This window comes from Xyrauchen texanus, chromosome 31 (genome assembly GCF_025860055.1).
Source record: "Xyrauchen texanus isolate HMW12.3.18 chromosome 31, RBS_HiC_50CHRs, whole genome shotgun sequence".
Classification (NCBI taxonomy): Eukaryota; Metazoa; Chordata; class Actinopteri; order Cypriniformes; family Catostomidae; genus Xyrauchen; species Xyrauchen texanus.
The window spans coordinates 18,388,936-18,414,821 of NC_068306.1; the positions used below are offsets into that span (position 1 = coordinate 18,388,936).

Sequence of the window (25,886 nt, forward strand, 5' to 3'; positions counted from 1 at the left end):
GCATCAATTTAATTAGTCATCCTTGTACACATGTCTGAACCTTTCAGGACCCATGAACAGTAAAACAAACATCAATAAATACATTCATAATTCATTAGATAGTCAGTCAGATTATATCAGTAGCTATTCAAATGGTCACATACCTCTAATAAATGACATGATTATTTCTGAACCTAGTAGGAAATATACCTCTGGTACACCGAGTAGGCCGCTCTATTTCAACCATACCCGCTTTTGAATCATCAGAATTCTCTTCTACGCCGGTCTCAACAAATCTTGGAACTGTGTCTGTGTTTCCCTACCTCTCTACGTCCACTCGATCCTGAGCATCTATTGTGTCTGTGTCTCGTGCAAGTGTTTCGTGAGGAGCATAATCTACATCTTCAGTGTCAGTGTCTGATTCACTTGCAACCCTAAATCATGTTTGTTTATGTGATGTGTGTTTTGAATCCAATGTCTGAAATGTACAATGTTTTACTTGGTCCCTGTGTATGACTTTGTCAGGTCCCCCTGTCTCTGGCATTATGGTGAACATAATCTTAATCTTAATTATACAGAGGTGTCCTGTTTTGTGATGCCAAATGTAACCCAAATATACAGAATATCTAGTGTCTTCTCAATATTTGAGTGATGGCGTAGTGGGCTAAAGCACATAACTGTTAATCAGAAGGTCCCCCCCCACAAGATGCCGTCCTAATCCGTTATGACAGATGGAAACAAATGATCAGCTTTCCCTCTCTTCTGTCCTTTTTCATCAACAAACCAGATATCTGCTGGTGTACGGGATTAATCTGGAATTACTTCTTTCCCGTTGTCCACACAAAAAAAATTATGCTCTTGACTCTCACTACCGACCAAAAAAAGGTAGAAAGCTGTAGAATTTAATCTTCCTACAAAAAAACTAACAACAAATTTCTCTCCATGTGCGTTAAATACTCAGTAGTGAACGTTTCAGTCTTTTTTTTTACTTAAAAGCTCAACCTTTCATTGTTCTATGCTTATCCTCGACTGCTTTCCTCAACGTCGGTGTCTGTTCTGCCATTGGACATTATTTTGGTTTAAATCAAGTTCTCTTCTGATTTGGAGAAATACTAACAAATCTCTTCATGAACAAAAACAGAAATCATCTTAATACTCTCTATTACATGACCAAAAAGTCCAAAAAGGGACATTCTCACCTGAGTTCAGAGGATTCCATCAAAGCCTCTGCAATCTAACACAAAAGTGTTTAACCACACTTAGTTTTATATTTATTTTATAAATGTACACATATCATCTTTACATTATACTATTATATAGCTGTTTTTGAGCCTTTAATCACTCCAAAACAATATAACCTGAACTTCAAAAAGAATAAAAATTACAGCTAATGCGCCATATTCCAAGTACAAATTTAAAGTTGTAATTTTCTGAAAATCAATCCATATTGCATAGCAATAATATTCAAAAAGATACTGTAGCCAAGCAGAGAAATTTCATGTATTTAACTCTAGTCATAAATTGGATGTGGCCCCTTTAAGAGTTTTGCATCACCCAATTTTCGGTACTTTCTCATGTTAGAGACCTGAAAACATACATTGGGCAAGAGAGCTCCCAGTTTTGTTCATCATTTGAGAATTGTTTGAGATGCATATGGAATACATGTGTGGAGTTTGACCCTCATTTTGGCACAAATGCAAAAACTGGCCTCTACTGAATTTCTTTGTACCATATTACATTGAACCATATTTATTTTCTTTGTATTTTCTTTAGTATTTTTTTTTTCTTTTAATATAATACAGCCCCATTAACTTAAGGCCCATTTTTTTTTTTTTTTTTTTTAATAAACAGCCATCAGAATAAACCCCCAAAAGATATTTTTGTATACTGTGGTGGTTATTTTCAACCCACTGGCTACATGTTTGGTACCAGGAGTAGGGTATCTGACTGTTGGGAGCAAAAAAATGTAAACTTGGTAAAGGTGAAGATAGGTGCCAGTGGGACACAGAGTGGAGGCTGTCTTCCTTGGTACAGTTGTCGAGTGAGTGAACAGATATGGCGAGGTGACGAGACTGATGGACAGACCAGAGAGAGAGACCACCTGATTTCCGCTGATTCCATAGAGGTACTGTTTGATGAGACATCTATCCAGTGACTGTCTACAAGTGAACATAGTTGTATTATACAGATTTTATACATAAGCTTTTTCTCCAGAAGAGAAAGAAAAACATTACGGACTGATTTAGAGACATTTTGCCTTTTGCCTTTGCCTTTTTTTTTTTTTACTGATAATTTGAACATTTCAAAATGTCACAATATGATGATGATACTACAGTATTACAAAACACAAGTGGTGAACAGTGGTGCTGGTAGTAGTATGCATGATGTTCAGGGACAGATTCAAGAACTCAACAGAAAGCATTGTGAGACCATGGCAGCTATCACCAATTTGATTAGAAAGCCTACAAGGTCTTACATTTATGTGCCAAGAGAACATCACATTCAGCCATTTAGTGGTGATTTCAGCAAAAATGAAGGACATGTTGATGAGTTCATTAATGAAGTAGACAGGGTACTACATGCTAGAAATCAGACCACAGAGGACAAGTTAGACCTCATATTCTCCCTTCTAAATGGTGCAGGCTTAGAAGAGGTCAGATTACGGATGGGGAATGAACCAAAGCAACCATGTGACCTCTCTATGTACCTGAGAGAAGCTTTTAAGGAAAGTGCAGTGTGTTTCATTTATTACAAACATTCATTAGCCACAAACTAATAGAAGGCAATGATGTTCGTACTTACTCTCATGATTTGTCCCTAATTCTGAGTTCTATCTTGAAGCAGTCATCAAATGCAATATCAAATGTGAATTTGACAATCAGAGATCAATTCATTGAGGGGATTATGGATGCAGGCCTTAGAATGGAGCTTTGTAAGCTTGTGAGAGATAAGCCACAGCCAACACTGACTGAAGTGCGAGATGAAGCCCTTATGTGTTCTTTAGAAGATTCAAAATCGTGTGTCACAAAATTAGTCAGTAACAAAAGAGTTGTGTCTGAGACAGCAGAAACTCAGTGCGCTGCTGTTGGTATACCTGAGAAAAACCCTGCTACTCTTGACGAAGTTTTACAAATTTTAACAAAACAAGGAAAAGCTATAGGAGAGCTAACACAAGCTGTCGAGAAACTCACTTTGCAGTGCACAAAGTCAGAACCTGTGTCTCATATTAAAGCCAAGATGCAGCCAAAGTTTACAGATGATGGCTAGCCAATATATTTCCGGTGTAATGGTTGTGGTGATGGGGTCATGGGAGAGAGGGAGTGGTGTGGCTCGTCAAGCTGATTGACATGATTTTCTTGTTACAGTGATAGTGGGAAAAGACCTTAAAAGCAGCCAAAACACGCCAGTGAGGCAGAGAGAATAACACAAGAGTGCAGTGACTGGCGTGCCTTATTGTGTGTTTTATTATTATTATTATTATTATTGTGAAGTTGAAGTGTTCGAGAATTTTATTTTTATTTTTATTTTATGGGATTTTCTCCCCTTTTCTCCCCAATTTGGCATTCCCAATTCCCAATGTACTCTAAGACCTCCTGGTGGCATAGTGACTCAATACGTGTGGCAAAGGACAAATCTCAGTTGCCTCCATGTCTGAGACAGTCAGTCCGCGCATCTTATCATGTGGCTTGTTGAGCATGTTACCACGGAGACCTAGACTCACCACGTGCCCCACCGAGAGCGACAACCACATTATAGTGACCACAAGGAGGTTAACCCAACGTGACTCTACCCACCCTAGGAACCGGGACAATTGGTTGCTTAAGATGCCTGACTGGATTAATTTAGCATGCCCTGGATTCAAACTTGTGACTCCAGGTGTGGTAGTCAACGTCTTTACTTGCTGAGCTACCCAGGCCCCCTGTTCAAGAAGTTTATTAAGAGTTTTACTATTTCTGAGAGTTTCTTCTTGAAGATTACAGCCATTGTAATGTTTAAAGATTAAAGATTAAAGATTACAATGGTTTAGACATACCTTACCTAGGTTATCTTGAGTCGGAGGTTGAAACCAGGGGTATTACCCTACCTGAGTGTAGTTTTCTAGTACACAGAGACTCACAAATCTCTTCTGCTGTTCCATCCCTCATTGGCATTAACATCATTATCAGATGTAGGCAGCTGGTTCGTGCAGAGTTTGAATCTAGCTGGAGTAGCTGGAAAATACATGGTATACATACCTGTTTCATCAGTTACAATAGTAATGGTCATGAGAGTAAAGAGTATGTTAAATGATGGTTCACAGGACTTCCTGTTAGAACCAGCAAACACACTCTCACCTGGCAGTCTGATTGTTGTTCCCTCTCTTTTGTCTTCAGAGAAACTGTTGTTTCCTGTACAGGTTGTGAACCCTTCCCCAGAAGATATCTGGTTACAGGCCAGAACCAGACTTGGTACTCTGACTCGTGTCGAGAGTGTGAAGTCCAATGAGATGTGTGGGGTGAGATTTCAGAGAATTTCTGATGATATTAAAGAGATCAGTGTAAACACAAAAGACAGTCAGTTATTGGACAGCTCCAAAGAGTTTCTCAACCAGCTACACTTTGCTGGTAGTTCTGAACCACAGGCAGAGCTGAGTGATTTGTTGATTGTTATTTTTGCTCTTCAGGATGGAGACCTCGGCTTTACAAAAAAAGTGCAACATGATATTCACATGGTGGATGATGTACCGGTGGCCCAGCCTTATAGGCATATCTCACCTACTCCGTAAAGGGAAGTCAGAGAACATATCACCAAGCTCCTGAAGAAAGGTGTGATCCAAGAAACTAGTGCTTATGCTTCACCTATCAAGATAGTTAGACAGTCTAGACAGTCTCAGGCTGTGTCGATTACAGGCAGCTGAACTCAAAGACCAAGCGAGACACGTTTCCTCTGCCTAGGATAGATTCAATCTTTGATGCACTAGAAGGAGCGAAGTTCTTTTCTTCCATTGATTTAGTGGATATTATCAGGTTGCTGTCTGTGAGTGAGACTAAGACTGCATTTATGACTCCATTTGGGATCTTTGAGTATTCTCAGAACATCGAAGTTTCAACATCTTATGCAGGCTTCCATGGGTAATGTAATTTTTCAGAATTTGCTGGTGTACCTTGATGACTTGCTAGTGTACTCATCCACTTTCCCTGAGCACTTGCAGAGACTGGAAGTGTTCTTTAACAGACTAAAAAAACATGTCTCAAATTTAAACCTGAAAAGTGTAATTTCTTGAAGCAAGAAGTAACTTTCTTAGGTCATCAGATCTCAGCTCGAGGTATTAGTACTGATCCAGGTAAAGTTGTAGCGGTCAAGCAATAGAAAATTCCTAGTACAAGGAATTACGCTTGTTCTTAGGGTTCTGTAGTTAATACAGAATGTTCATTGAGGGTATTTCTAGAATTGCCAACCCCCTTCATTATTTAGTGAACCTGTGTATCAAGTAGTTTGGTGCCACAAAGAGAGAGTTTAGTGCTTTGTGGTCATCAGAGTGCCAATCAGCATTCGTGCTTTAGAGTGTGGAGTAGAGGAAGGCTGGAACTCCCAAGGAAGTACACCTACTCTGCTGGGTTATACAGCAGCTGAACTGAAGGATTTTCAATTGAAAGATCGTACTCTGTCCTTTCAGAACCTTTTGGGAACATAAACAAAAACCCACCACTAGTGAGAGATCACAGTATCAAAGTCTGTACTGTCACTGATAAAGCTGTGAAAGAGTGTTAAAGAGTGAGATGGCTTACTGTATTGCATTGTGAATGACCAACATTGTGGTGAATGTCAACAAAAAAACGTCTCTAAAAGAACAAGTCCTTGAAAGTTTTCATGACACTATGGGACATCAGGGCATTGAGCACATGCTAAACCTGTTGAGGCAACTATGCTTCTGTGTTGGCATGTATAATAATGTGGAGAGGTGGATCAAAATGTGTCAAAAGTGCATCTTAACCAAGATACCACAGCCAAGGATACATCCTCCTATGAAGCCATTTTTGGCTTCAAGACCCCTTGAAGTAGTGGCACTAGATTTTACCGTGCTTGAACCTGCCTCTGATGGCTGTGAATATGTGTTAATTGTGACTGATGTTTTCAGGGCTAATACCACTGCCAAGATCCTTCTGAAAGAGTGGTTCATGGAATATGGTGTAGAAATGTTTAAAGCGACGTGATTGCTGAGCTGTGTAAAATGTATGGTGTAAAGAAAACCCACACCACACCCTAAGCGTTACCCTGAGGCCTATTGGGCTCAGGGTAATGCTTAGTGCGAGGACTTTAACAGAACACTCCTGATCTATTACATACACTTCCCCCTGAAATGAAAAATCATTGGCAAGAACCCCTTCCTGAGTTGGTTATGCTTATAATGTAACACCAAATGCAACCACTGGTACTCACCACATTACTTGCTGTTTTGAGTCAACCCATGTCTTCCAGTAGATGCACTGCTAGGTCAAGAGCAAACAGTGGACAGAAAACATGATTGGTTAGTGATTCATCAAGACAGATTGAAAGAAGCTCATGAAAACGCCTGGGAATATGCTGAACACAAGGCTGCTAAGAGACTTGCCCCTTTGACCCGTTCTCCAACAACTCTACAATTGAGGGGAGAGTCTGTTGCAGAGCAGGTTGAGGTTGTGCATTCTGATCCTAATTTTATTGTGTTAGAACAGTACAGGTGAAACTCGAAAAATTAGAATATCGTGCAAAAGTTCATTAATTTCAGTAATTCAACTTAAAAGGTGAAACTAATATATTATATAGACTCATTACAAGCAAAGTAAGATATTTCAAGCCTTTATTTGATATAATTTTGATGATTATGGCTTACAGCTTATGAAAACCCCAAATTCAGAATCTCAGAAAATTAGAATATTACATGAAATCAATAAAAAAAGGATTTTAAATACAGAAATGTCGGCCCTCTGAAAAGTATAATCATGCATATGTACTCAGTACTTGGTTTGGGCCCCTTTTGCATTAATTACTGCCTCAATGCGGCGTGGCATGGATGCTATCAGCCTGTGGCACTGCTGAGGTGTTATGGAAGACCAAGATGCTTCAATAGTGGGCTTCAGCTCTTCTGCATTGTTTGGTCTCATGTCTCTCATCTTTCTCTTGGCAATGCCCCATAGATTCTCTATGGGGTTCAGGTCAGGCGAGTTTGCTGGCCAATCAAGCACAGTAATACCATGGTCATTGAACCAGGTTTTGGTACTTTTGGCAGTGTGGGCAGGTGCCAAGTCCTGCTGGAAAATGAAGTCAGCATCTCCATAAAGCTTGTCTGCTGAAGGAAGCATGAAGTGCTCTAAAATGTCCCGGTAGAAGGCTGCGTTGACTCTGGACTTAATAAAGCACAGTGGACCAACACCAGCCGATGACATGGCTCCCCAAACCAACACAGACTGTGGAAACTTCACACTGGACTTCAAGCATCTTGGATTGTGTGCCTCTCCATTCTTCCTCCAGACTCTGGGACCTTGGTTTCCAAATGAGATGCAAAATTTGCTCTCATCAGAAAAGAGGACTTTGGACCACTGAGCAACAGACCAGTTCTTTTTTCTTTAGCCCAGGTAAGACGTTTGACATTTGAAGCCCATGTCCAGGACCCGTCTGTGTGTGGTGGCTCTTGATGCAGTAACTCCAGCCTCAGTCCACTCCTTGTGAAGCTCCCCACACATTTGAATGGCCTTTTCCTGACAATCCTCTCCAGGCTACGGTCATCCCTGCTGCTTGTGCACCTTTTTCTTCCACACTTTTCCCTTCCACTTAACTTTCTATTAATGTGCTTTGATACAGCTCTTTGAGAACATCCAACTTCTTTTGCAATTACCTTTTGAGGCTTTCCCTCCTTGTGGAGGGTGTCAATGATGGTTTTCTGCACAACTGTCAGGTCAGCAGTCTTCCCCATGATTGTGAATTCAACTGAACCAGACTGAGAGACCATTTAAAGGCTCAGGAACCCTTTGCAGGTGTTTAGCTGATTAGAGTGTGACACTTTGAGCCTACAATACTGAACCTTTTCACAATATTCTAATTTTCTGAGATTCTGAATTTGGGGTTTTCATAAGCTGTAAGCCATAATCATCAAAATTATATCAAATAAAGGTTTGAAATATCTTTCTTTGCTTGTAATGAGTCTATATAATATATTAGTTTCACCTTTTAAGTTGAATTACTGAAATTAATGAACTTTTGCATGATATTCTAATTTTTCGAGTTTCACCTGTACATCCAAATACATCCATACAACTTATGGCAAATACAATACAACTTATGGTAAATCTATGGTAGCACATCATGAGGTGGCAAATTTTTAATCTTTAAATGAGTGTGGGATTTGAGTGCTGTTGAAGAGGTCACATTCATCAGTGAATAAAGACAAAAATGTAGGTCTGTTCCTCTCATAAAGCTATCATATGACTTCAGAAGACTTGGAGTGTAGTGCACAAATAGAATGGACATTTTTATGATACTTTTAGGGTGCATTTTCATTTTTGATGCAGCTTGGACATTAAAAAAAAGCTAATTTTGTGTCACATGTAGTCATATAAAGTAATGAGTAAATGATGACAGAATTGTAATTAATTTCATCTTAACATTTTAAAGTTTAGCCTGGAGTAATGGAATCCTATGAAACCATTTGAATATGGCACCTGAGTGACTCACATATGTGAGTGTGGGGAAAAAAGTCTGAAAAACCTATATAATTATTAATGAAATCATATTAGACTTGATTTTTTTCAATACAAGTAGATGAAGCAGCACTGAAAATTAATAGAAAAACTAAAATCCCTGTGTATTATTCAGTCTTTGTGTCCGCTTGGAAAATATCTGACATCTTCATTATGCTGAGTTAGTGTGTGTGGTTTTTGCAGCAGTCCAATATGTAATAATAATAATACGTTTATTTTATATAGTGCCTTTCTACAAATTCAAGGTCACTTTACAAATAGCAAAAAAAAAAAAAAAAATTGAGTAGCAGATTAATTAAGAGTCAGAATAACATAGGACAAAGAGATATGTTTTCAGGCAGGTTTTGAAATCATGTATGGTGTTGAGGTCACAGAGGGATTGTGGGATAGAATTCCATAATGTTGGAGCAGTAGTGCTAAAAGCCCTGCAACCCAGTGATTTTAGCTTATAACATTGGATGAGTAGTAAACCAGAGTCCGAAGACCTGAGTGAGCGAGATGGTGTGTAGGGATGAATATGATCTTTGATGTAAGGAGGGGAAAGACAATGTAGAGCTTTAAATGTAGTGATAAGGGAAGAAAAAATGCAAAACATGCAGCATTTAATGCAGATTTTTATATCTGCATATGGTCATTGTAGGCAGATGAGTGAACAGTTAAGCCTGTTTTCTTAAAGAGACGCGCGAGGTGGCGTTCTGCAGCTTTCAGAGAGCGAAGTTCAGGTGTAAACCAGGGAGACGTGTGAGTGGAGGGGGCATGTAAATGAAGGGCATTAGAAATGGATGTATTTTATCTAGTGAAGATGTCAGTGGGACAGGATATTTTAATAATATATGTAAGGTATGAGGTTTGTACTATTGCAGAAAAGATACTGGATCAATAGATTTAAAGTTGCAGTAGTTTATAATGGATTTGCTTGACCTGGAAAGAGGGGTTTCACAACTTAGTTCAATGAATGAATGATCAGATAGTCCAACCTGAGAGCCGAGCAGAGAGACATTACTTAAACCAGCAGTACAGACTAGGTCTTGAGTGTGGCTTCGAGAGTATGTAGGGAAGTCAGCATGTTGTACAAAATTGAAACACTCAAACACAGACATGAGCTCATTGGCAGCAGCGCAATCAGTATCAACATGCATGTTGAAATCACCAAGTAACAATAAAGATGAACACATGGCACAAGTTAGAGTTAACAGTTCATTCAGATCACTGAAGAAATTAGACTAAGATTTTGGTGGGCGATAAACAAGAACCACAAGCAGTGGCGTGTGGTTCTCATGGAAGTCAATGATTTTAGTATGCAAGTTGCTGATATAGACAGCAGTCAGAATACACCCCTGGAAATCAGGCATGGTCTATCCAGGTAGTTTCCAGGGGAGTTAGCGGGTTTATGTGGAAACAGTCATTGGAATTTTGCCATGTTTCAGTAAGCAGCAGTATATCTAGGTTTTTATCAGTTATTGTGGTGCAAAGCAGTGTAGGATTTTCTGTAAGGGACAGAAAGTTAAACAGGGCAATGGCAGGATGTAAGCAGTCATGACACATAGATCAGTATTGGTTAGGTATGGAATACATGTTAGGGAGCTATAATTTCTCCCACGATCAGCAGCAGACAGCATAGAATAATGAGTATCCATATGATTTGACCAGATAAGGGGATAGCAGAAGGCGAAGAGCAGTGTAATGAGAGGTAGTGACGAGGAGAGCGATGGATGTAGAGTGGCTGTTGGTTTATTACAAGTGCTTCATTTTTTTAAGAGTCAGTATATAGCCGTATCAAGCCGGGGGCAAGAGTTTAAGCTGCTCTAAGCAGGCTGGGGCCGAATGTTTTGAGTCCGAAGATATGCATAGTTAGATCAACTATGAACAGCACTTGAAACAGGACATCACTTAATGATGCGCAACATAATTGCTACTGTACATTGGGGTTGACATGCTCTGTCGCCATTTGTACACCACCAGTGAGACACAGAGACCTTACCAGTTATTAAAGAAGCAGGAAGTTGCCAACCACACAAATACTGTCCAAAACAGTTAAATGAGAATCACGGATGTTGGCAGCTAGCGGTAGAGAGATGCACAGTTAATAGCAAGAGGCATGCAAACCTGAAGCAAATCCAAATGGCAAATCCAGCGGATAAAGTGATGAAGTATGAAGATAATTCAGGGTATATTCCAATGGAGGTAAGCGAAGATAGAGCAAAGCAAAAGAGGGAGTTCAAACATTCAAACTTGCAGAACAAAGACGTGTAGGGAATTTGGTAGTATAAATGTACACAGTATGGATTGAAGTGCAGCAATTCTCCACCATTATATGTAGGAACTGTATGTGTGAGCTAGGAATTAAATTATATTGTCCTTATTCTACATTATTATGTAAGAAAATGTATAATGGAATTATTCACATTCGACAACCATTATAAATTAGATAAATGACAAATAACTAGATTATTTGTCTGAATGAAGTTTTCCACCATTAAAATCGTAATACAATGTCTCGTATCTGCTCCCGTATCTGCTCACAATTTCTATTGTAAGGAATTAGCTTTAATAAGGGAATTATGATTAATTCACTTATTGGAGTACTATTATTCTCATGGCTTATTGAAAATAATATTACAAATATTTAGGTACAACTTTGAAGCAAAATATTTTAAAAACAGAGATAAGATTATTTATCAAACTATACCACAGTCAAATTATCTTGGAATACAGACAAACTTTATTACTTTTTTAAACATCTAGGTTACTAGTGAAACCCCCGTTCCCTGATGGAGGGAATGAGACGTTGTGTCGATTGTAGTGACACAAGGGGCTTCTTTCAGGAGCCTCGGATACCTCTGAATATGAAAAAGACCAATGAAAAATTGGCGAACAGAATATGTATGTCTCGCCCCCAGACATACTGTACAGGTATAAAAGGCAGGGATCATGCATCCGTTCAGTCAGGTTCTGCACTAAGGAGCCGAGAAAAAAGGTTTGGCCATTACAGCTGCTTGGAACAGTGGGGGACACAACATCTCGTTCCCTCCATCAGGGAACAGGGGTTACACTAGTAGCCTAGATTTTCCCCTTCTGTCACTCACTCAAAGTTGTGTCGATTGTAGTGACACAAGGGGCCCCTATTCAATAGCGCCACCTACACTGAACCATGTTACGTGATCTGCTGTTGCTGGTGCAGCAAGCTGTAGCGTGCCAAAGGAGCATGGGCATCAGACTGCACGTAATCTTCCCCAACGCCCCACTAAGATGTCATATTGTTTTTATTAGTTTCCCGGTATCCGACCAAGATTTTCCCTTGAGGGGTGGGAACAAGCGACGTGACAAACATGGAGGTAGGCCGCGCCAGCCACGGCCTTTTCTCTCACTATGTTACTCCTCATAGAGTGTTAGATGCGGCTGGGGCAATCTAGCTATAACACGCATCGGATAAGGCGTTCTTTTCCAGTCCTATTCTTTCAGGGGGAAAAGACCTCGCGGAGACCACATCCTGCCCAGGCTGGGGAGGTGAAAATGTGGCAAATACGTCACATGGGCCTATCGCCACACATGGTGGCTGAGGTGCCCGAGCACCTGGTCCCTGTGAGCGCATACACTACACGAGTGGTGGTGTAGTGGTCTAAAGCACGTAACTGGTAAACTGGTAATCAGAAGGATGCTGGTTTGATCCCCACAGCCACCACCATTGTATCCTCGAGCAAGGCACTTAACTCCAGGTTGCTCCGGGGGGGATTGTCCCTGTAATAAGGGCTCTGTAAGTCGCTTTAGATAAAAGCGTCTGCCAAATGCATAAATATACATCAGCTATAATCATTAATTTGTCAGTTATACAAGTGATCACAGGTCGTAGTCATTTTCATAATTATCTAGCAAGGCTAGGTATGGTGTAGGGCTGCACAATTAATCTAAATGAAATCGAAAACCGTGATATGACCTTTTGCGATTATTAAATTGCAAAGGCTGTGATTTAATTAAATAAATAAATAGTCTGTTCCCTTCAAAGTTTATTTGCGCTGCTCAGTCCAGTCTATATTAAATTAGCGCATTGTTACAGTGTTTTCAGAGTGGTTCTGTGCTCCACAACTCCCTCTCATGCTTAGAGTAACAGAAGTGCTCTTGGTTCGGTTCCGCTTGCTTACATGCTCTAAACGCTTTATTTACACTAAACTGGCGCATCCTGCGTGAAGCGTTTTTTATTATTATCAGCGGTAGCAGCATCTCAGTCTCTGCAAGGCACAGGTATCATAATAATATCGCTGAATACAAGATGGGGTATAATTCAAACATCTTTATTAAATGATTGCTGAGCAAACAGCATTAAGAGTAACACCTGTAGAGTCCAGAAAAATGCGCTCAAACATTTGTTTACCTCACGAGAGAGCGTGTCTATATATGTTTATATTTTAAAATTATATTTTGTTTATACTGAATTATTCAATCATCCAACACTATTTTTGACAGCAAAAACTTGCCAACAACTATGGTTTGGGACAGGGATCCAGAGGGAAACAGGGAAATTTAGTTAACAGTGACATTTAGCAGAAAGCTTACATATAACCAGTTTTGACAGCTGCTGATATCAATATTTTTCAAAATAATCGCAATATGACTTTTTGTCCAAAACGTGCAGCCCTAGTATGGTGTATATTTTATAGGGTTTAATTTCAAGTATTGGGACTGGGATGAGGATCTCATGAGGATCTCACAAGGAAAAAGAAAACCTGCTTTAGCTCTGTGTGGAAGTTCCGAAGGTCATGCTGAGGGTTTAAGTTTGTGGAACAAAGAGGGATCTTCTTTACTGGTCAGCTCTATCATTACAAATCCTAGTTTGAAATTAAGCAAACATGGGATAGACGGTCGCATTCAGCAATTTAGGCGCCATAAATTTGGCTCGGTGGGGGACGCTCTGATCTGTGGAATGTGATGTTGTGTTCATTTGATTGCTTTGTTCGTGGGTAATCCTACACATGAGTACCAGTAAGAAGTGGCAATCAGGTGAGCACAGTGTTCTCTCACCGGAAATGGAACACCGGAACACAGTAATTCAGATAACCACTCTGTACCATTATAGTGAACAGAATAGCATCTCAGAATGCACAACATGTCGAACCTTAAGCCGGATGGGCTACAACAGCAAAAGCTAATTTATTAGTAATTGAGTAAAAATACTTAATTATAATTTTTTGGGATTTGTTCTTTACTCAAGTGCAATTTAAATGGAATACTTGTACTTTTACTTAATTACATTTCCAAAGAAAATAGTCATAAAATTTTTGCAGATAATTTTCTTCATCTTACTGGACGGAAGCTGCCTTGTCTGACAAATGACAGATGACAGACCAGAGGTCAGTCATTTCAAATGGAGTGCCGCACGGCGGCTGTGTGGAGTTCCGACCATCTGCAGAGGCAGAATTTTGGATCTGATTTGAGCTTCGGATATTTTGAAATATTTGTGAATGTGACCGCCTGACTAAGTGTGATGTATTTATTCAAAACTATGAGCATGAAGTGAGATACACTGACAGCTTTTGTCCTAAACTTTATTCTAAAAGCCTGCTACTTCCACAGATTGGACAGTTATGAAGTTAAAAATTATCATTCATGTTGGTTTTTGATACAAAAAAATTATTAGTAAATATTAATTATGAATTTTATTGAAATTGAACTCATCCATCTGCCCAACAGCAAGGTTTGGTAGCAAACCTCAGAAAACAATTCACAAAAACAACAACATTACTGACATTCTTTAAAGCTTAATTAGATTTTTTTTTAAATCTTTACTCTGTCTCAAGGGACTGGGTGCTCTGACAATGCAATTTATGAGTGCCTTCTCCCATGCAATGAACATTGCGTGACTGTGGCAAACAATTATGCTAAATAAAATTATGTGGCTTATTACACGTCTCAGGGCAGTTCCGAAGTGAAATGTCCATTGTGTGGTGGTAAAAGCAAGTGAAATGTTCTCCCGAACAGATGAGGTTTTTAAGGTTAATGTTCTATTGAGATTTAAATCTTCCCTACCCTAAACCTTAAACCAAAACCTAACCGATAATGTCTAAAAAAGAATGTGAGGTGAAAACTAAATTTTTGAAGCAACCATGTCAATTTATGGTGCTTCTATGACACCTTTGGCTCATGTGTCATTTGAGCTACCTCACAATTTGATCATACTTAAACAAGCTTGTAAATGTAGTTGGTTGTGTAATGCAAATGTTAAAATGAGACATGCACTATAGAAAAAGGTTTAGATGTCATAAGATAGCAATGTGTGAGGAACAGAGTGAAAAGTGTTTATGATAATCTGCCCTTTTATTCGTGATTTGAGTGAAAGGGGATAAAATAATTGTTGTTTTAGTGCCTCTAGTGTTCATTTCACCAGGACGACATAAAATCATTATGCGGAAATGTAGCTATTGTAGCATGATTCTATTACCAGTTTGCAAATGCCACTGGTGGATAAATATGACAGTCATCAGAGACAGTAAAAAGGCGATATAACAAACCAATCTAATTTAACAATGTCCTCTCTCACACCATCACACCAAAGTTATTTTTTACTTTTTTAATACTTAAGTACAAATTAATGTGAATACTCTTTTACTTTCATTCAAGTATGTTTATGCTAGATACTTCAGGGTTGCCAACTCTCACGCATCTGGCGTGACACTCACGCATTCAGCCTCACCGTGAGATTGAGGCTGAATGCGTGAGTGTCACGCCAGATGCGTGAGAGTTGGCAACCCTGATACTTGGACTTTTAATTGAGTAAAATTTTTCACTCAGTATCCATACTTTCACATAAGAGTACTTTTTACACACCTGAGCAAAAGACCACATCCGTTTCCAGTGTGTGTGGCTTTTGCAGACTATTATTTGCCCTGACTGACCTTGTAAATCTAAATTGCTGTTAATTGATGTTATGAGATTATGAGTAGGATTTTGTGTTTTATTCTGTTATAACTCTAAAACTGCCATTCTCTTCCTATTAAACTAAAGTTAATTTGCATCTGCAGTAGACTTCATTAGGCTGTCACTGTTGGTAAATATGGAGTGGTGGTGGCGTAGAGGCTAAAGCACAGGGCTGTTAATCAGACGGTCATAGGTTCTAACCCCATGGCCACCACCATTGTGTCCTTGAGCAAGGCACTTAATTCCAGGTTGCTCTGGGGGGATTGTCCCTGTAATAATTGCACTGTAAGTTGCTTTGGATAAAAGCATCTGCCAAATGCGTAAATGTAATGTAAAATCACAAATGTGAAATTATCTCATCCAGAGTTTAATTAATTATAATTATGCATACTGTAATTTCAGAAATGAACAGTCATTTATCTCGAATAATCAGGCAGCTAAAACTGCATATGTCAACCCAAAAATAATTTTCCTTTTTGGAAGCTGTGGTCACTGCGACCTGACATTGGATGGAACAGAGCTGTTAAGTATCTTCAAAATTGTCTTCCTGCAGAAGAAATAACAGCATAGGAATGACTTGAAGCAAAACATGACTGAATTTAAATTTTTGGGTGAACTATCCCTTTAAACTTTGCTGTTATATCTGCTATTTAAATTACAAATAATTATGTTTAGTTGAGTTCCGTTTCATGTCTGTACTTGTGTGCGAGTGAAAAGCTAGCTTTCTATCAAACGTGAACTGACATTACTTTTTAATGGTGTTATTCAATGGACTGAAGGAATGGGAGCTTAGGGGAACATTTCACATTGCACAACTTGTTTACAAGCACAGAAAAAAGCCAAACAACTCCACAACCTGTGAAAGTGGTATCAAATATAAATCCGAGTAGGATTTAAAAACACTAATTGCTGAATTGTTTTTGAGTGCCAGTGAGATGTTCAAGTAAAAAATACTCTCTCTCTGCCTGGCTCTATCTACATATTCTCTCTCTTCTGTATTTCTGGTGGTTCTTGCATTATTCATTAACTCCCATTCTCCCCAGCCCTCCACACGGAGCCACAATACAGGTTCTCTTGCCATTGAGATTCTGGAGTGGTTAGGGCACAGCCTCAAGCAGTGTGATCTGTGATTCCTTGTGAGGTTTACACTGATTGGTGAATTGGAGTCATTTTCTGATGAAACTTCTAGTGCTCTTTAAAAAGGTTAAATAATGGACCAATTGCAATATTAAACTGCACTGATTAAAATGGAATAGTGACCACAAAGTAGGCAGTTTCTAGATACGTCTGTCTGAAAAATGCATTCTTTAGGAAAATTATCTAAGAGCATTTAGACAGGTGAAGATAATACAAAATCTCTCTTCCTCAAGTTTTGTGGCCAAAGAAGTAAGTGTAATGGTTTAGTTGGTTAAAATACTCACTTGTATCAGTTTGAATTGGCATGACACTTCTGGTTGTACTTTGAATTATGTTTTGTGCTGATTTGGTAGAAGAGGACGTATATACATTTCTTAACTGTTTGGGAGAATCTGAAATGCTGAAATTTGCTAGCCATCCCCCATCAACAAAGTTCATCTTCATGCACTTCATCCTCACTGCAGAGAACCATACAACTGTCCTCTTAAGTCAGTTCAATATCTCTCTTTTTCTCTCTCTTTCTTTCTCTCATTCACCACTAGAAAGTCTTTACAGACTGCGGCGCCCTCGCTGTGCTCCACAGAGCAGTGTGGATGGTTTGGAAGACATGGAGGTTAGTACTCATTCCCCTTCTGTCGCTCTCTCCACGTTGTGTCGGAGAAGCGACACTAGGGGTCTCTCTTGAGCGCCGATATTCACCTCTGACCTATTGAAAAGGGCCAATGAGAGTTGGCAGTCAGTATTTGCATACCCCGCCCCCGCATACGGGTATTTAAGCGGGGCAAATACGGAAGTTTAGTCAGAAAATTTCTTCGGAGCCGATGGTCTGTCTGCAGTTTGCTGCGAGTTACACACCACTCAAACGTTCCTGTTTCCTCTGACAATCTGCATGCTGTTGGATCTTGACGGCGCACAACAGCGGCTTTCTCCTTCAAGCATTGCACAACGTGCATTGTTGCTCCTGAGCGCTTCGACAGCGCAGACACACACACACATTGTGTATTTAAAAAAGCAATTTCTATTAAAAGAGTAATTTCCTCTAAAAGAGCAAAACACAGCGGCGTTGAACGTCCTTTTCAGGACGCGTCTTTTTTAAGATGCCCTTCCGCCCCTGTGTTGTTCCTGGATGCGGTAGAGTGCTCTCCGCTTCAGACAGCCACAGGCGCTGTCTCGTGTGTTTGGGCCACGATCACACCGAGGCGGCGTTTGTGGATGGCTCATGTTCTCACTGCGAGAACATGACCATGACCACGTTGCGGTCGCGGCTTGCTTTCAACAGAGAGCAAGCCACCCCAGCTGCACCCCGCATTGCTCCTTCTTCCCACGGGATTGAGGACGATGCGGTTGGCGCTGGGGGCGATTTGGGGGCGGCAGCGGGTGCAGTTTTGCCGGGTAGCCCCCTGCGAACCTCCCGTTCCCGACACGCTCGCTGGTCCCCGTCTACGCTCGCGGCGATAGTGGCTCGCCTCACGGCCCGGCTGTCTATCCTCCCGAGCCCGAAGCAGATGAGCTCGCCGCTGCATCGGAGAGTGTGATGTCTGATGCCGAGGACTCCCCTGGACTGCCGCCTTCGGGCCAGCAGGCCCAGGCTGAGGCCGACGCTCAGATGTCTGACATGCTTTCCCAGGCCGCCGTGAGCATGGGGTTGGATTGGAACCCTCCATCCTCCCCACAGCCTTCACGGTTGGATGACTGGTTCCTGGGGGCAGCGCGCCGTTCGCGGCCTCGCATCCCCCCGGTCCCGTTTTTCCCGGAGATGCATGACGTCTACGTGGACAGCCCCACTCTCCGCTCGTCTAGGTGCCACCCGCTCCACTCTCATCACCCTCGACGGCGGAGTGCGCCACGGATACGGGGCGATTCCCCAGGTCGATAGGGCAGTTGCGTACCATCTATGCCCCGGTAGCCCTACCTCCTGGCGTGGCCGCCCCGTACTCCCATCCAAGCCCTGTAGGATAACATCCTCGCTCAATGCGAAGGCCTACAGTGCGGCTGGACACTCTGCCTCCGCCCTGCATGTGATGGCCCTCCTGCAAGTCCACCAGGCCAAAGCACTCAGAAGCATGCACGGGGGTGGACCTGATCCTGATGTGCTGCAGGAACTGCGCTCAGCGACCGACCTCGCCCTGAAGGCCACAGCGCAGGCACTCGGACAGGCGATGGCCACCCTAGTGGTCCAGGAACGCCAGCTCTGGCTCAATCTGGTCGAGATGCGTGAGGCTGACAAGAACCGCTTCCTGGACGCACCTGTCTCCCAGATTGGCCTTTTCGGCGACACCGCCAAGGACTTCGCCCAACAGTTCTCCGCGGTGAAGAAGCAGATGGAGGCCATCTCTCACATCATGCCCCGCCGCACACCTGCCGCTGCAGAAACCAGCTCCTGCTCCGCCCCAACCCGGGCCCAGCTCTCAGCCCCAGCGTCGAGCACCCCGCAGGCGGCGTATGCCCCCTGTCTCACGAACCCCCTCTAGGACCCAGAAGGCTCCCAAGCGTTCCTGAGACAGTCGACCCATAGCCGAAGACGTTAGCTCCGGAGGTGGTAAGACCGCTCCGTCCCCCGGTGGAGGGCCGGGTGGAGAATCCTTTGTTTTTTCATTTGCCACACCCCCTGATGGGGGCTGTGGTACCCACATTCTCAATAAAAGAGCTAATTCCTTTGCCTCTGGGTCACCTGGCCCGCAAATGCCGTTCTCACGGCAATGTGCTTTCAGATTACGACAGTCCCGGTACACCGGACGCGGCGATCCCGCCTTCCGCCTGCCCACGACTGTCCTCCGGCCGGCCGGTTCAGACGAGTCCAGAGGACGCCAACATCAGACCTCCTCCTCAGTCAAGAACCCGCCCACTGCCGGGCGCGCAGAGCAAGGTAAGTGCTTTGAGTCTATTCTCAGCACCTCGGCCTCAGGCCGCAACGAAGCCGCCCAACGCTGCATTACCTGTTCCACCCCGCTGCGTGGCCCCGCCGGGTACGTCCAAAATACTCGTCCCTTTGGTGCCCCTAGCGCAGAGCTGGGAAGCGTGGCTTTCACTTCCCAACGCATCACGCTGGCTGCACCGGACCATTCGACTCGGTTACGCAATTCAGTTTGCCCGGCTCCGCTTTTCCGCAGTACATGGCGAGCATGCCAGTTCCCTGCGCACGGAAATCGCGACCCTCTTAGCCAAGGGCGCGGTAGAGCCCGTCCCTCCAACCGAAATGAGGAAGGGTTTCTACAGCCCTTACTTCATTGTACCCAAGAAAGGCGGCGGCTTACGACCAATCCTGGACCTGCGAGTTTTCAATCGGGCCTTGTTAAAACTCCCGTTCAAGATGCTCACCAATATTCTGGCTGGTGTTCAGCATCTAGATTGGTTTGCAGCGGTAGAACTGAAGGACGCGTACTTCCACGTCTCAATTCTGCCACGACACCGACCCGTCTGACGGTTCGCGTTCGACGGCCCTGGCGAATTCCCCTGAGAAAGGACCTCCTCTCTCAGGGACGGGGCACGCTCTGGCACCCGCGCCCAGACCTCTGGAACCTCCACGTCTGGTCCCTGGACGGGATGCGGAAGAGCTAGCCGGCTTACCGGCGACCGTTGTGAATACAATCAACCAAGCCAGAGCCCCCTCTACCAGGCACCTTTACGCCCTAAAGTGGCGTTTGTTCGCAGATTGGTGTTCTTCCCGAACTGAAGACCCGCAGAGATGCGCGATCGGGTCAGTGCTCCTGTTCCTACAGGAGAGGCTGGACAGGAGGCTGTCCCCATCCACCCTCAAGGTGTATGTTGCCGCCATTGCCGCCCACCACGATCCTGTAGATGGCAAGTCTTTGGGTAAGCACGACCTGATCCTCAGGTTCCTGAGAGGCGCCCGGAGGTTGAATCCCTCCCGGCCAGGCCTAGTTCCCTCCTGGGATCTCTCGGTAGTCTTGGCAGGACTCCAGAGAACTCCCTTCGAGCCACTTGAATCAATTGGACTCAGGGCCCTCTCTCTTAAGACGGCCCTGCTGATCGCGCTCGCCTCTATCAAGAGGGTCGGGGACCTGCAAGCGTTCTCTGTCAGCGACACTTGCCTGGAGTTCGGTCCGGCAGATACGTCGAGCGGACCCCCGTGTCTCCCTTATGCAGTTACAGCTGCCCCGGTCGCCGTGCTGTAGCAACTCCCCCTTTTCGAGGCTGGATCTACCACCGCACCATACTTTCCACACGAGCCCTAAGACGGCCGTGTGACGTGTCTACCACTTTTCCTCCCCAAGAAAAAGGGCAGGTGTGGTCTCCGCAGGGTCTGGGTAAGACCCCCTTCCCTATATGCGTGTAAGGGCCCCGGCCGTGATTGCTCTATGCGAGAAACATAGAGAGAAAGAGGCCCAGCCAGGCTGGCCCGTTCCCATGTTGGCAAACATCGCCTTGTTCCCCTCCCAGGGTAACTAGAAGGATTCCGATGTTCTTATGGGGCATTGGGGAAGAGTGCGTGCAGCCAGGTACAGACGATGCGTGGCACTGGATGAAATCCCTGCCCGCCTCTGTATCGGCGGTTCACGTACACGGTTCAGCGCATGGCAAGATTGGAATGGGTCCCCTAGTGTCGCTTCTCCGACACAACGTGGAGAGAGCGACAGAAGGGGAACGTTTGGTAAGTATGTAACCTCCGTTCCCCGAGGGAGGGAACAACACGTTGTGTCTTTCCTCCACCATGTCGCTGAACTGAGCCACTGTTGTGGCCAGACCATTTCCGGCTCCTCAGAAAAATCCTGACTAAACTTCCATATTTGCCCCGCTTAAATACCCGTATGCGGGGGCGGGGTATGCAAATACTGACTGCCAACTCTCATTGGCCCTTTTCAATAGGTCAGAGGTGAATATCGGCGCTCAAGTTTCGCTTCTCCGACACAACCTGTCGTTCCCTCCCTCGGGGAACGGAGGTTACATACGTAACCAAACGTTATCTCACTTCTATCACATTGAATGAACACAACTTGGTTCCCCTTGGTTACTGTTGCTCGCTTTAACAAGCTTTACAGACAGTCCCTTTGGAATGAATTAAAGATTTCAGTGGACATCATGGTGTTCAGTAAAATGTTCTCATAAAGGTGTAACATTTTCTTTAAAGGGGTCATGACATGCCTTTTTATTATTTTAATATGTTCCTTTTGTTTCACTTATAATAATAGTAATTTTGCACAAATTCTGATGGTCTGTTAGAAACTCTCAGTTTTGGTGCTGTGTCTCCTTTAAAGGGGACCTATTATGCAAAATTCACTTTTACATGGTAAATGTTTTGTGATGAGTCGGCAGTGTGTGTACACAACCACCCTACAATGTTAAAAGTCAAAATGAACGGTTTTCGTTTCTGCTCTAAAGTGACGTCACTTTTCTGATGGCCTCACCCACGACTGGTGACGGACTCCACCCTCCTCCCCCGAGTGATGTACACACAGTCTGCCATTGTCTTCCGTGGTGGAGCAGATACAGTGAGAAGCCTAATGTCTCAGTTTCATAAGCATCAGTGGGTCGGCCGCAAAATGTAAAATCCCGGGCCGATTTCGCTTCCCAGTTCAGCCCTGCCTGAACTCTGGTATTTACGCTGTCAGCCATATAAATTCTGATTTTTTGTTGCTGTAGTAACCGAAGCACGAGCTGTAAAGGCACAACCCTCTTCTGGAAAGAGGGTGGGGAGCAGCAGCTCATTTGCATTTAAAGAGATACACACAAAATCAGTGGGCTTTTGATCCCACCCAAAAAGAGGCATTTATAACATGGTATAATAAATTATCTGAGCTGAAGCTTCACAGACACATTCTGGGGACACCTGAGACTTATATTACATCTTGTAAAAAGGTGCATAATAGGTTTCCTTTAAGACTTGACAATAAATGCCATTTTCCATGCCATCTCATTGCTCACCACTACTAGGCGAGGCTATGGAAGTAATAATGTATAGTAAGCGATGATGTGTTGTGGAGGTGGTCTGATGCAGATTTCTTCCACGGTGTGACATCACAATGTGGAGGAAGTAGAGAACATTTATAGAGAAGTAGAGAGTCATTTTGGTAACTTGGTTTCACCAAATGCTCTTTTTGAAGTGAGGAGGAAGTTTTGAGTTCTGAAACTTACAATATGTTTGTATAATACAATGGACAAAAATTTGGAGTCTTTATGTCATGACCCCTTGGAAATTAGTACGTTTTTGCAATAACTTGATTAAAAACGGAGATTGCAAATTAAGGCATCTTTAGACTACAGAGTTAAGCCTGCTCTGTGCCTGCTCAAAACTCTGTGTAAAGATGCAAAAGTAGACTAAATTATGCCTGCTCTGACCCACTTCAGCACTAGTATCAAAGGCAGTTCTGATGCTGATTTGGTTCTGTGTAAATTATATGTAGAATCAGAGCAGCCGTAAACTTTGTTGTTGTCATTATAAAGCATATATTTCATAATTTGGTATAATATATAAAAGTATAACTTCACATCATAATTGTATTAATTTCAGATTTCTATATTTATAATTGTATATTTTAAGTATTCATCTCAAAACATTATTTATGTATTTGTAACTGCTGTGTAAATGCATTTATGTGTGATATTTGTTTTGGTTTTTTTAGTTACTTTTACCTCTACTTTGACTTGAGTCAATAAATTAATTAATTACTGATGAGTAATAATGAATTAATTTTGAAATGAAATAACTGATCTGTTATACATGTTGACTCATAAAAGAGGTCTTCCACATAGTTTAATCCACAGCATCTTAATTTAAAACTTCTTCAAAATTTTGGAAAAGACAAGAAGAGAAGAGTTTGTGAGTGGTCATGGCAATTTTGTTTAACCATATTTTTGGATAATGTATGTGAATTCCATTTTAGACTATCCACAGGACTTTCATAGCTTTACATAAAAAAAGCAAAACTTGTCTGATAAGGTAGGATTTGTCAGTAAAGTTTTTAAGGCATGGTTTATTCTCTCAGTATGTGCTAATCTCTCTCACTTGCATGCAGAGGAAGTGCAGGACACAACTGCTCATCCTGGTGATTCATGGAGGTCACATCTTGGACTCTGGAGGTGGCGATCCTGGAGGGAAAGCGTGTGATGCTGCTACTCTAGCATCCATGTTGGAGCGTGTGGCGCGGGCACACTTCCAGGCTGCAGCAGACAACATGCTGGTCAGATTGGTGCCCTGCCTGCCAGTGTGCGCTGATGCCTTCTCTCTTGTCTCAAAGTAAGATGTAAAAGCAAAAATGTAGACAAGACCTATGCTAATTCTTGGTTATAATTATGCTAAAAATGATGCTTCCAAAAGACTGGATATTTTTGGGCGGAGTCACAAAACACATACAGGCGTCCCTGACTTTCAGGTCTGTAAATTCTGAAAGAAGGTGAAAGACAAAATATGTTTTTTTTTTCTTAGTATTTTACTGCCATCAAGTGGAATGATCTACGATTAAACGTAGGGAGATACAGCAAACAGAGCCTTTATTACAAGCTTTTGTAATTAAGTTAATTAAGTCAGAAGTGCGTACCCTGCCTTTCTGATCTGCATATTGTGATAGAAGGTGGTAGAGGAAAAAAAAAAAAATCTAGTGTTTGCTGCCACCTAGACGAATGATTTAAGATCAAAAGTAGAGAGTTGGAGCAAACAGAGCCTTTATTACAAGCTTTTTGAAATTTAAGAAAAAAAAATAATAATTTACAATTTGAAAATCAAATAAGGGACTTGATCTTTAAGACCATTCAAGGGTTAAATGCATTAAAGAAAACTTACATAACAGATCAAAATGTAAGAATTTCTATGATTTTTTGTGAGAAATAAAAAGTTGGACATTTTTGAAGCTGAGTCCAAAATCAATATGCAAAACTATAACTAACTTTACTGCACTAATGCAATTTGATTAGCATTTATGTTTGAATTAGTGTACCTGTAATTATAGCCACCCGGCAGATGGATCATATCAGGTCTGTGTATGCAATTTCACAACCCTTCCCCCTAACAAAAAAACTCAAAGACTTACCGAACGTATATCAGCAGAAGGCTGATTTAAAAAGAAGAACAAGAAAGGTCAATAAATTATGAAAAATTCCTGTAGTTGCATGATTAATAAGTACGTTTAGAAAGTAACTGAATTACGAGTATTTTAATATGTAATTTAATATAATAACAAGTGCATTATTTTTGTAAATTGAAGTGTTTTGATTCTTCAAGACAAGACCTCTTTAAATTCTAAAATAAGATTCTTAATGACTTCCCTTTGGAGTCTGACTTGCTAAACTGCCAGCATGAGTGTTTTAGAATAAAATAGTTTTTCAAGAATAAAAAAAAAAAAAAAAAAACGAGTAGCACTTTGGAACCCTGGGGGAAAATTAACATTTCTATTTCAAACGTTCAGTAGTTGCTAGATAATCAAAAAGGTTAATTTACTCTCATTAAATGATATTGGTAGAAATATATCAGGTTCACTCAACTGCCTCCTGGCCATATACAGCTCTCCTCATAAAAAATCATAAAGAGAGGCTGAAATGTGTCAGAATACTTTGCCTCTACCTGAAACACTCGGGCAGGAGCACACAGGGCTACATAACCAGTCAAAGCACAATTAATTTTACATGATGACATTTTGACTTTTTCTTAGTTGCCTTGCTCCATTGTTGAACTGAAGGCAACATCCAAATAAGCATTACTATGATTTTGGTCATTAAATACAAACGGACTAAGCCTCATTACTCAAGGGAGATGATTGGCATGCTCAAAATGTATGCTTTAATTAAATTTGTTCCATAAACCGATAGCCTGTTTACAAATTAGTCTATGTATCTAGTATGTTTAAGGGATAGTTCACCCAAAAAGAAAAATGCTCTCATCATTTACTCACCCTCATGTCATCCCAGATGTGTATGACTTTATTTCTTATGCAGAACACAAACAAATATTTTTAGAAGAATATTTCAACTAAAGGTCTCGAAGGCAAAATTTGGCCACTGAAAAATAGAACAGCATTTGAAAGACGTTATATTCACTATAAAAATATCCATGACTTTCCATGAATTTTAACTATTTATCTCATCTCCATGACTTTCCCAGGCCTGGAATTCCCTATTTTAAAATTCCCTGATATTTTCAGGTTTTCCATGACAGTGTATTTTCCATATAACAACTCATAGTAACTATAGGAT

The 25,886-nt window shown here is 41.9% G+C and overlaps 1 protein-coding gene across 1 annotated transcript in view; it reads left to right on the forward strand.

Moving 5' to 3' along the window:
* plrdgb (PITP-less RdgB-like protein) overlaps window positions 1-25,886 on the forward strand; it is a 100,703-nt gene that overhangs the window by 28,932 nt on the left and 45,885 nt on the right. The window contains exons 4-5 of the mRNA XM_052099827.1: window positions 17,285-17,355; window positions 23,717-23,937. Coding sequence (XP_051955787.1) covers window positions 17,285-17,355; window positions 23,717-23,937 — 292 coding nt within the window. The remainder of the gene's footprint in view (window positions 1-17,284; window positions 17,356-23,716; window positions 23,938-25,886) is intronic.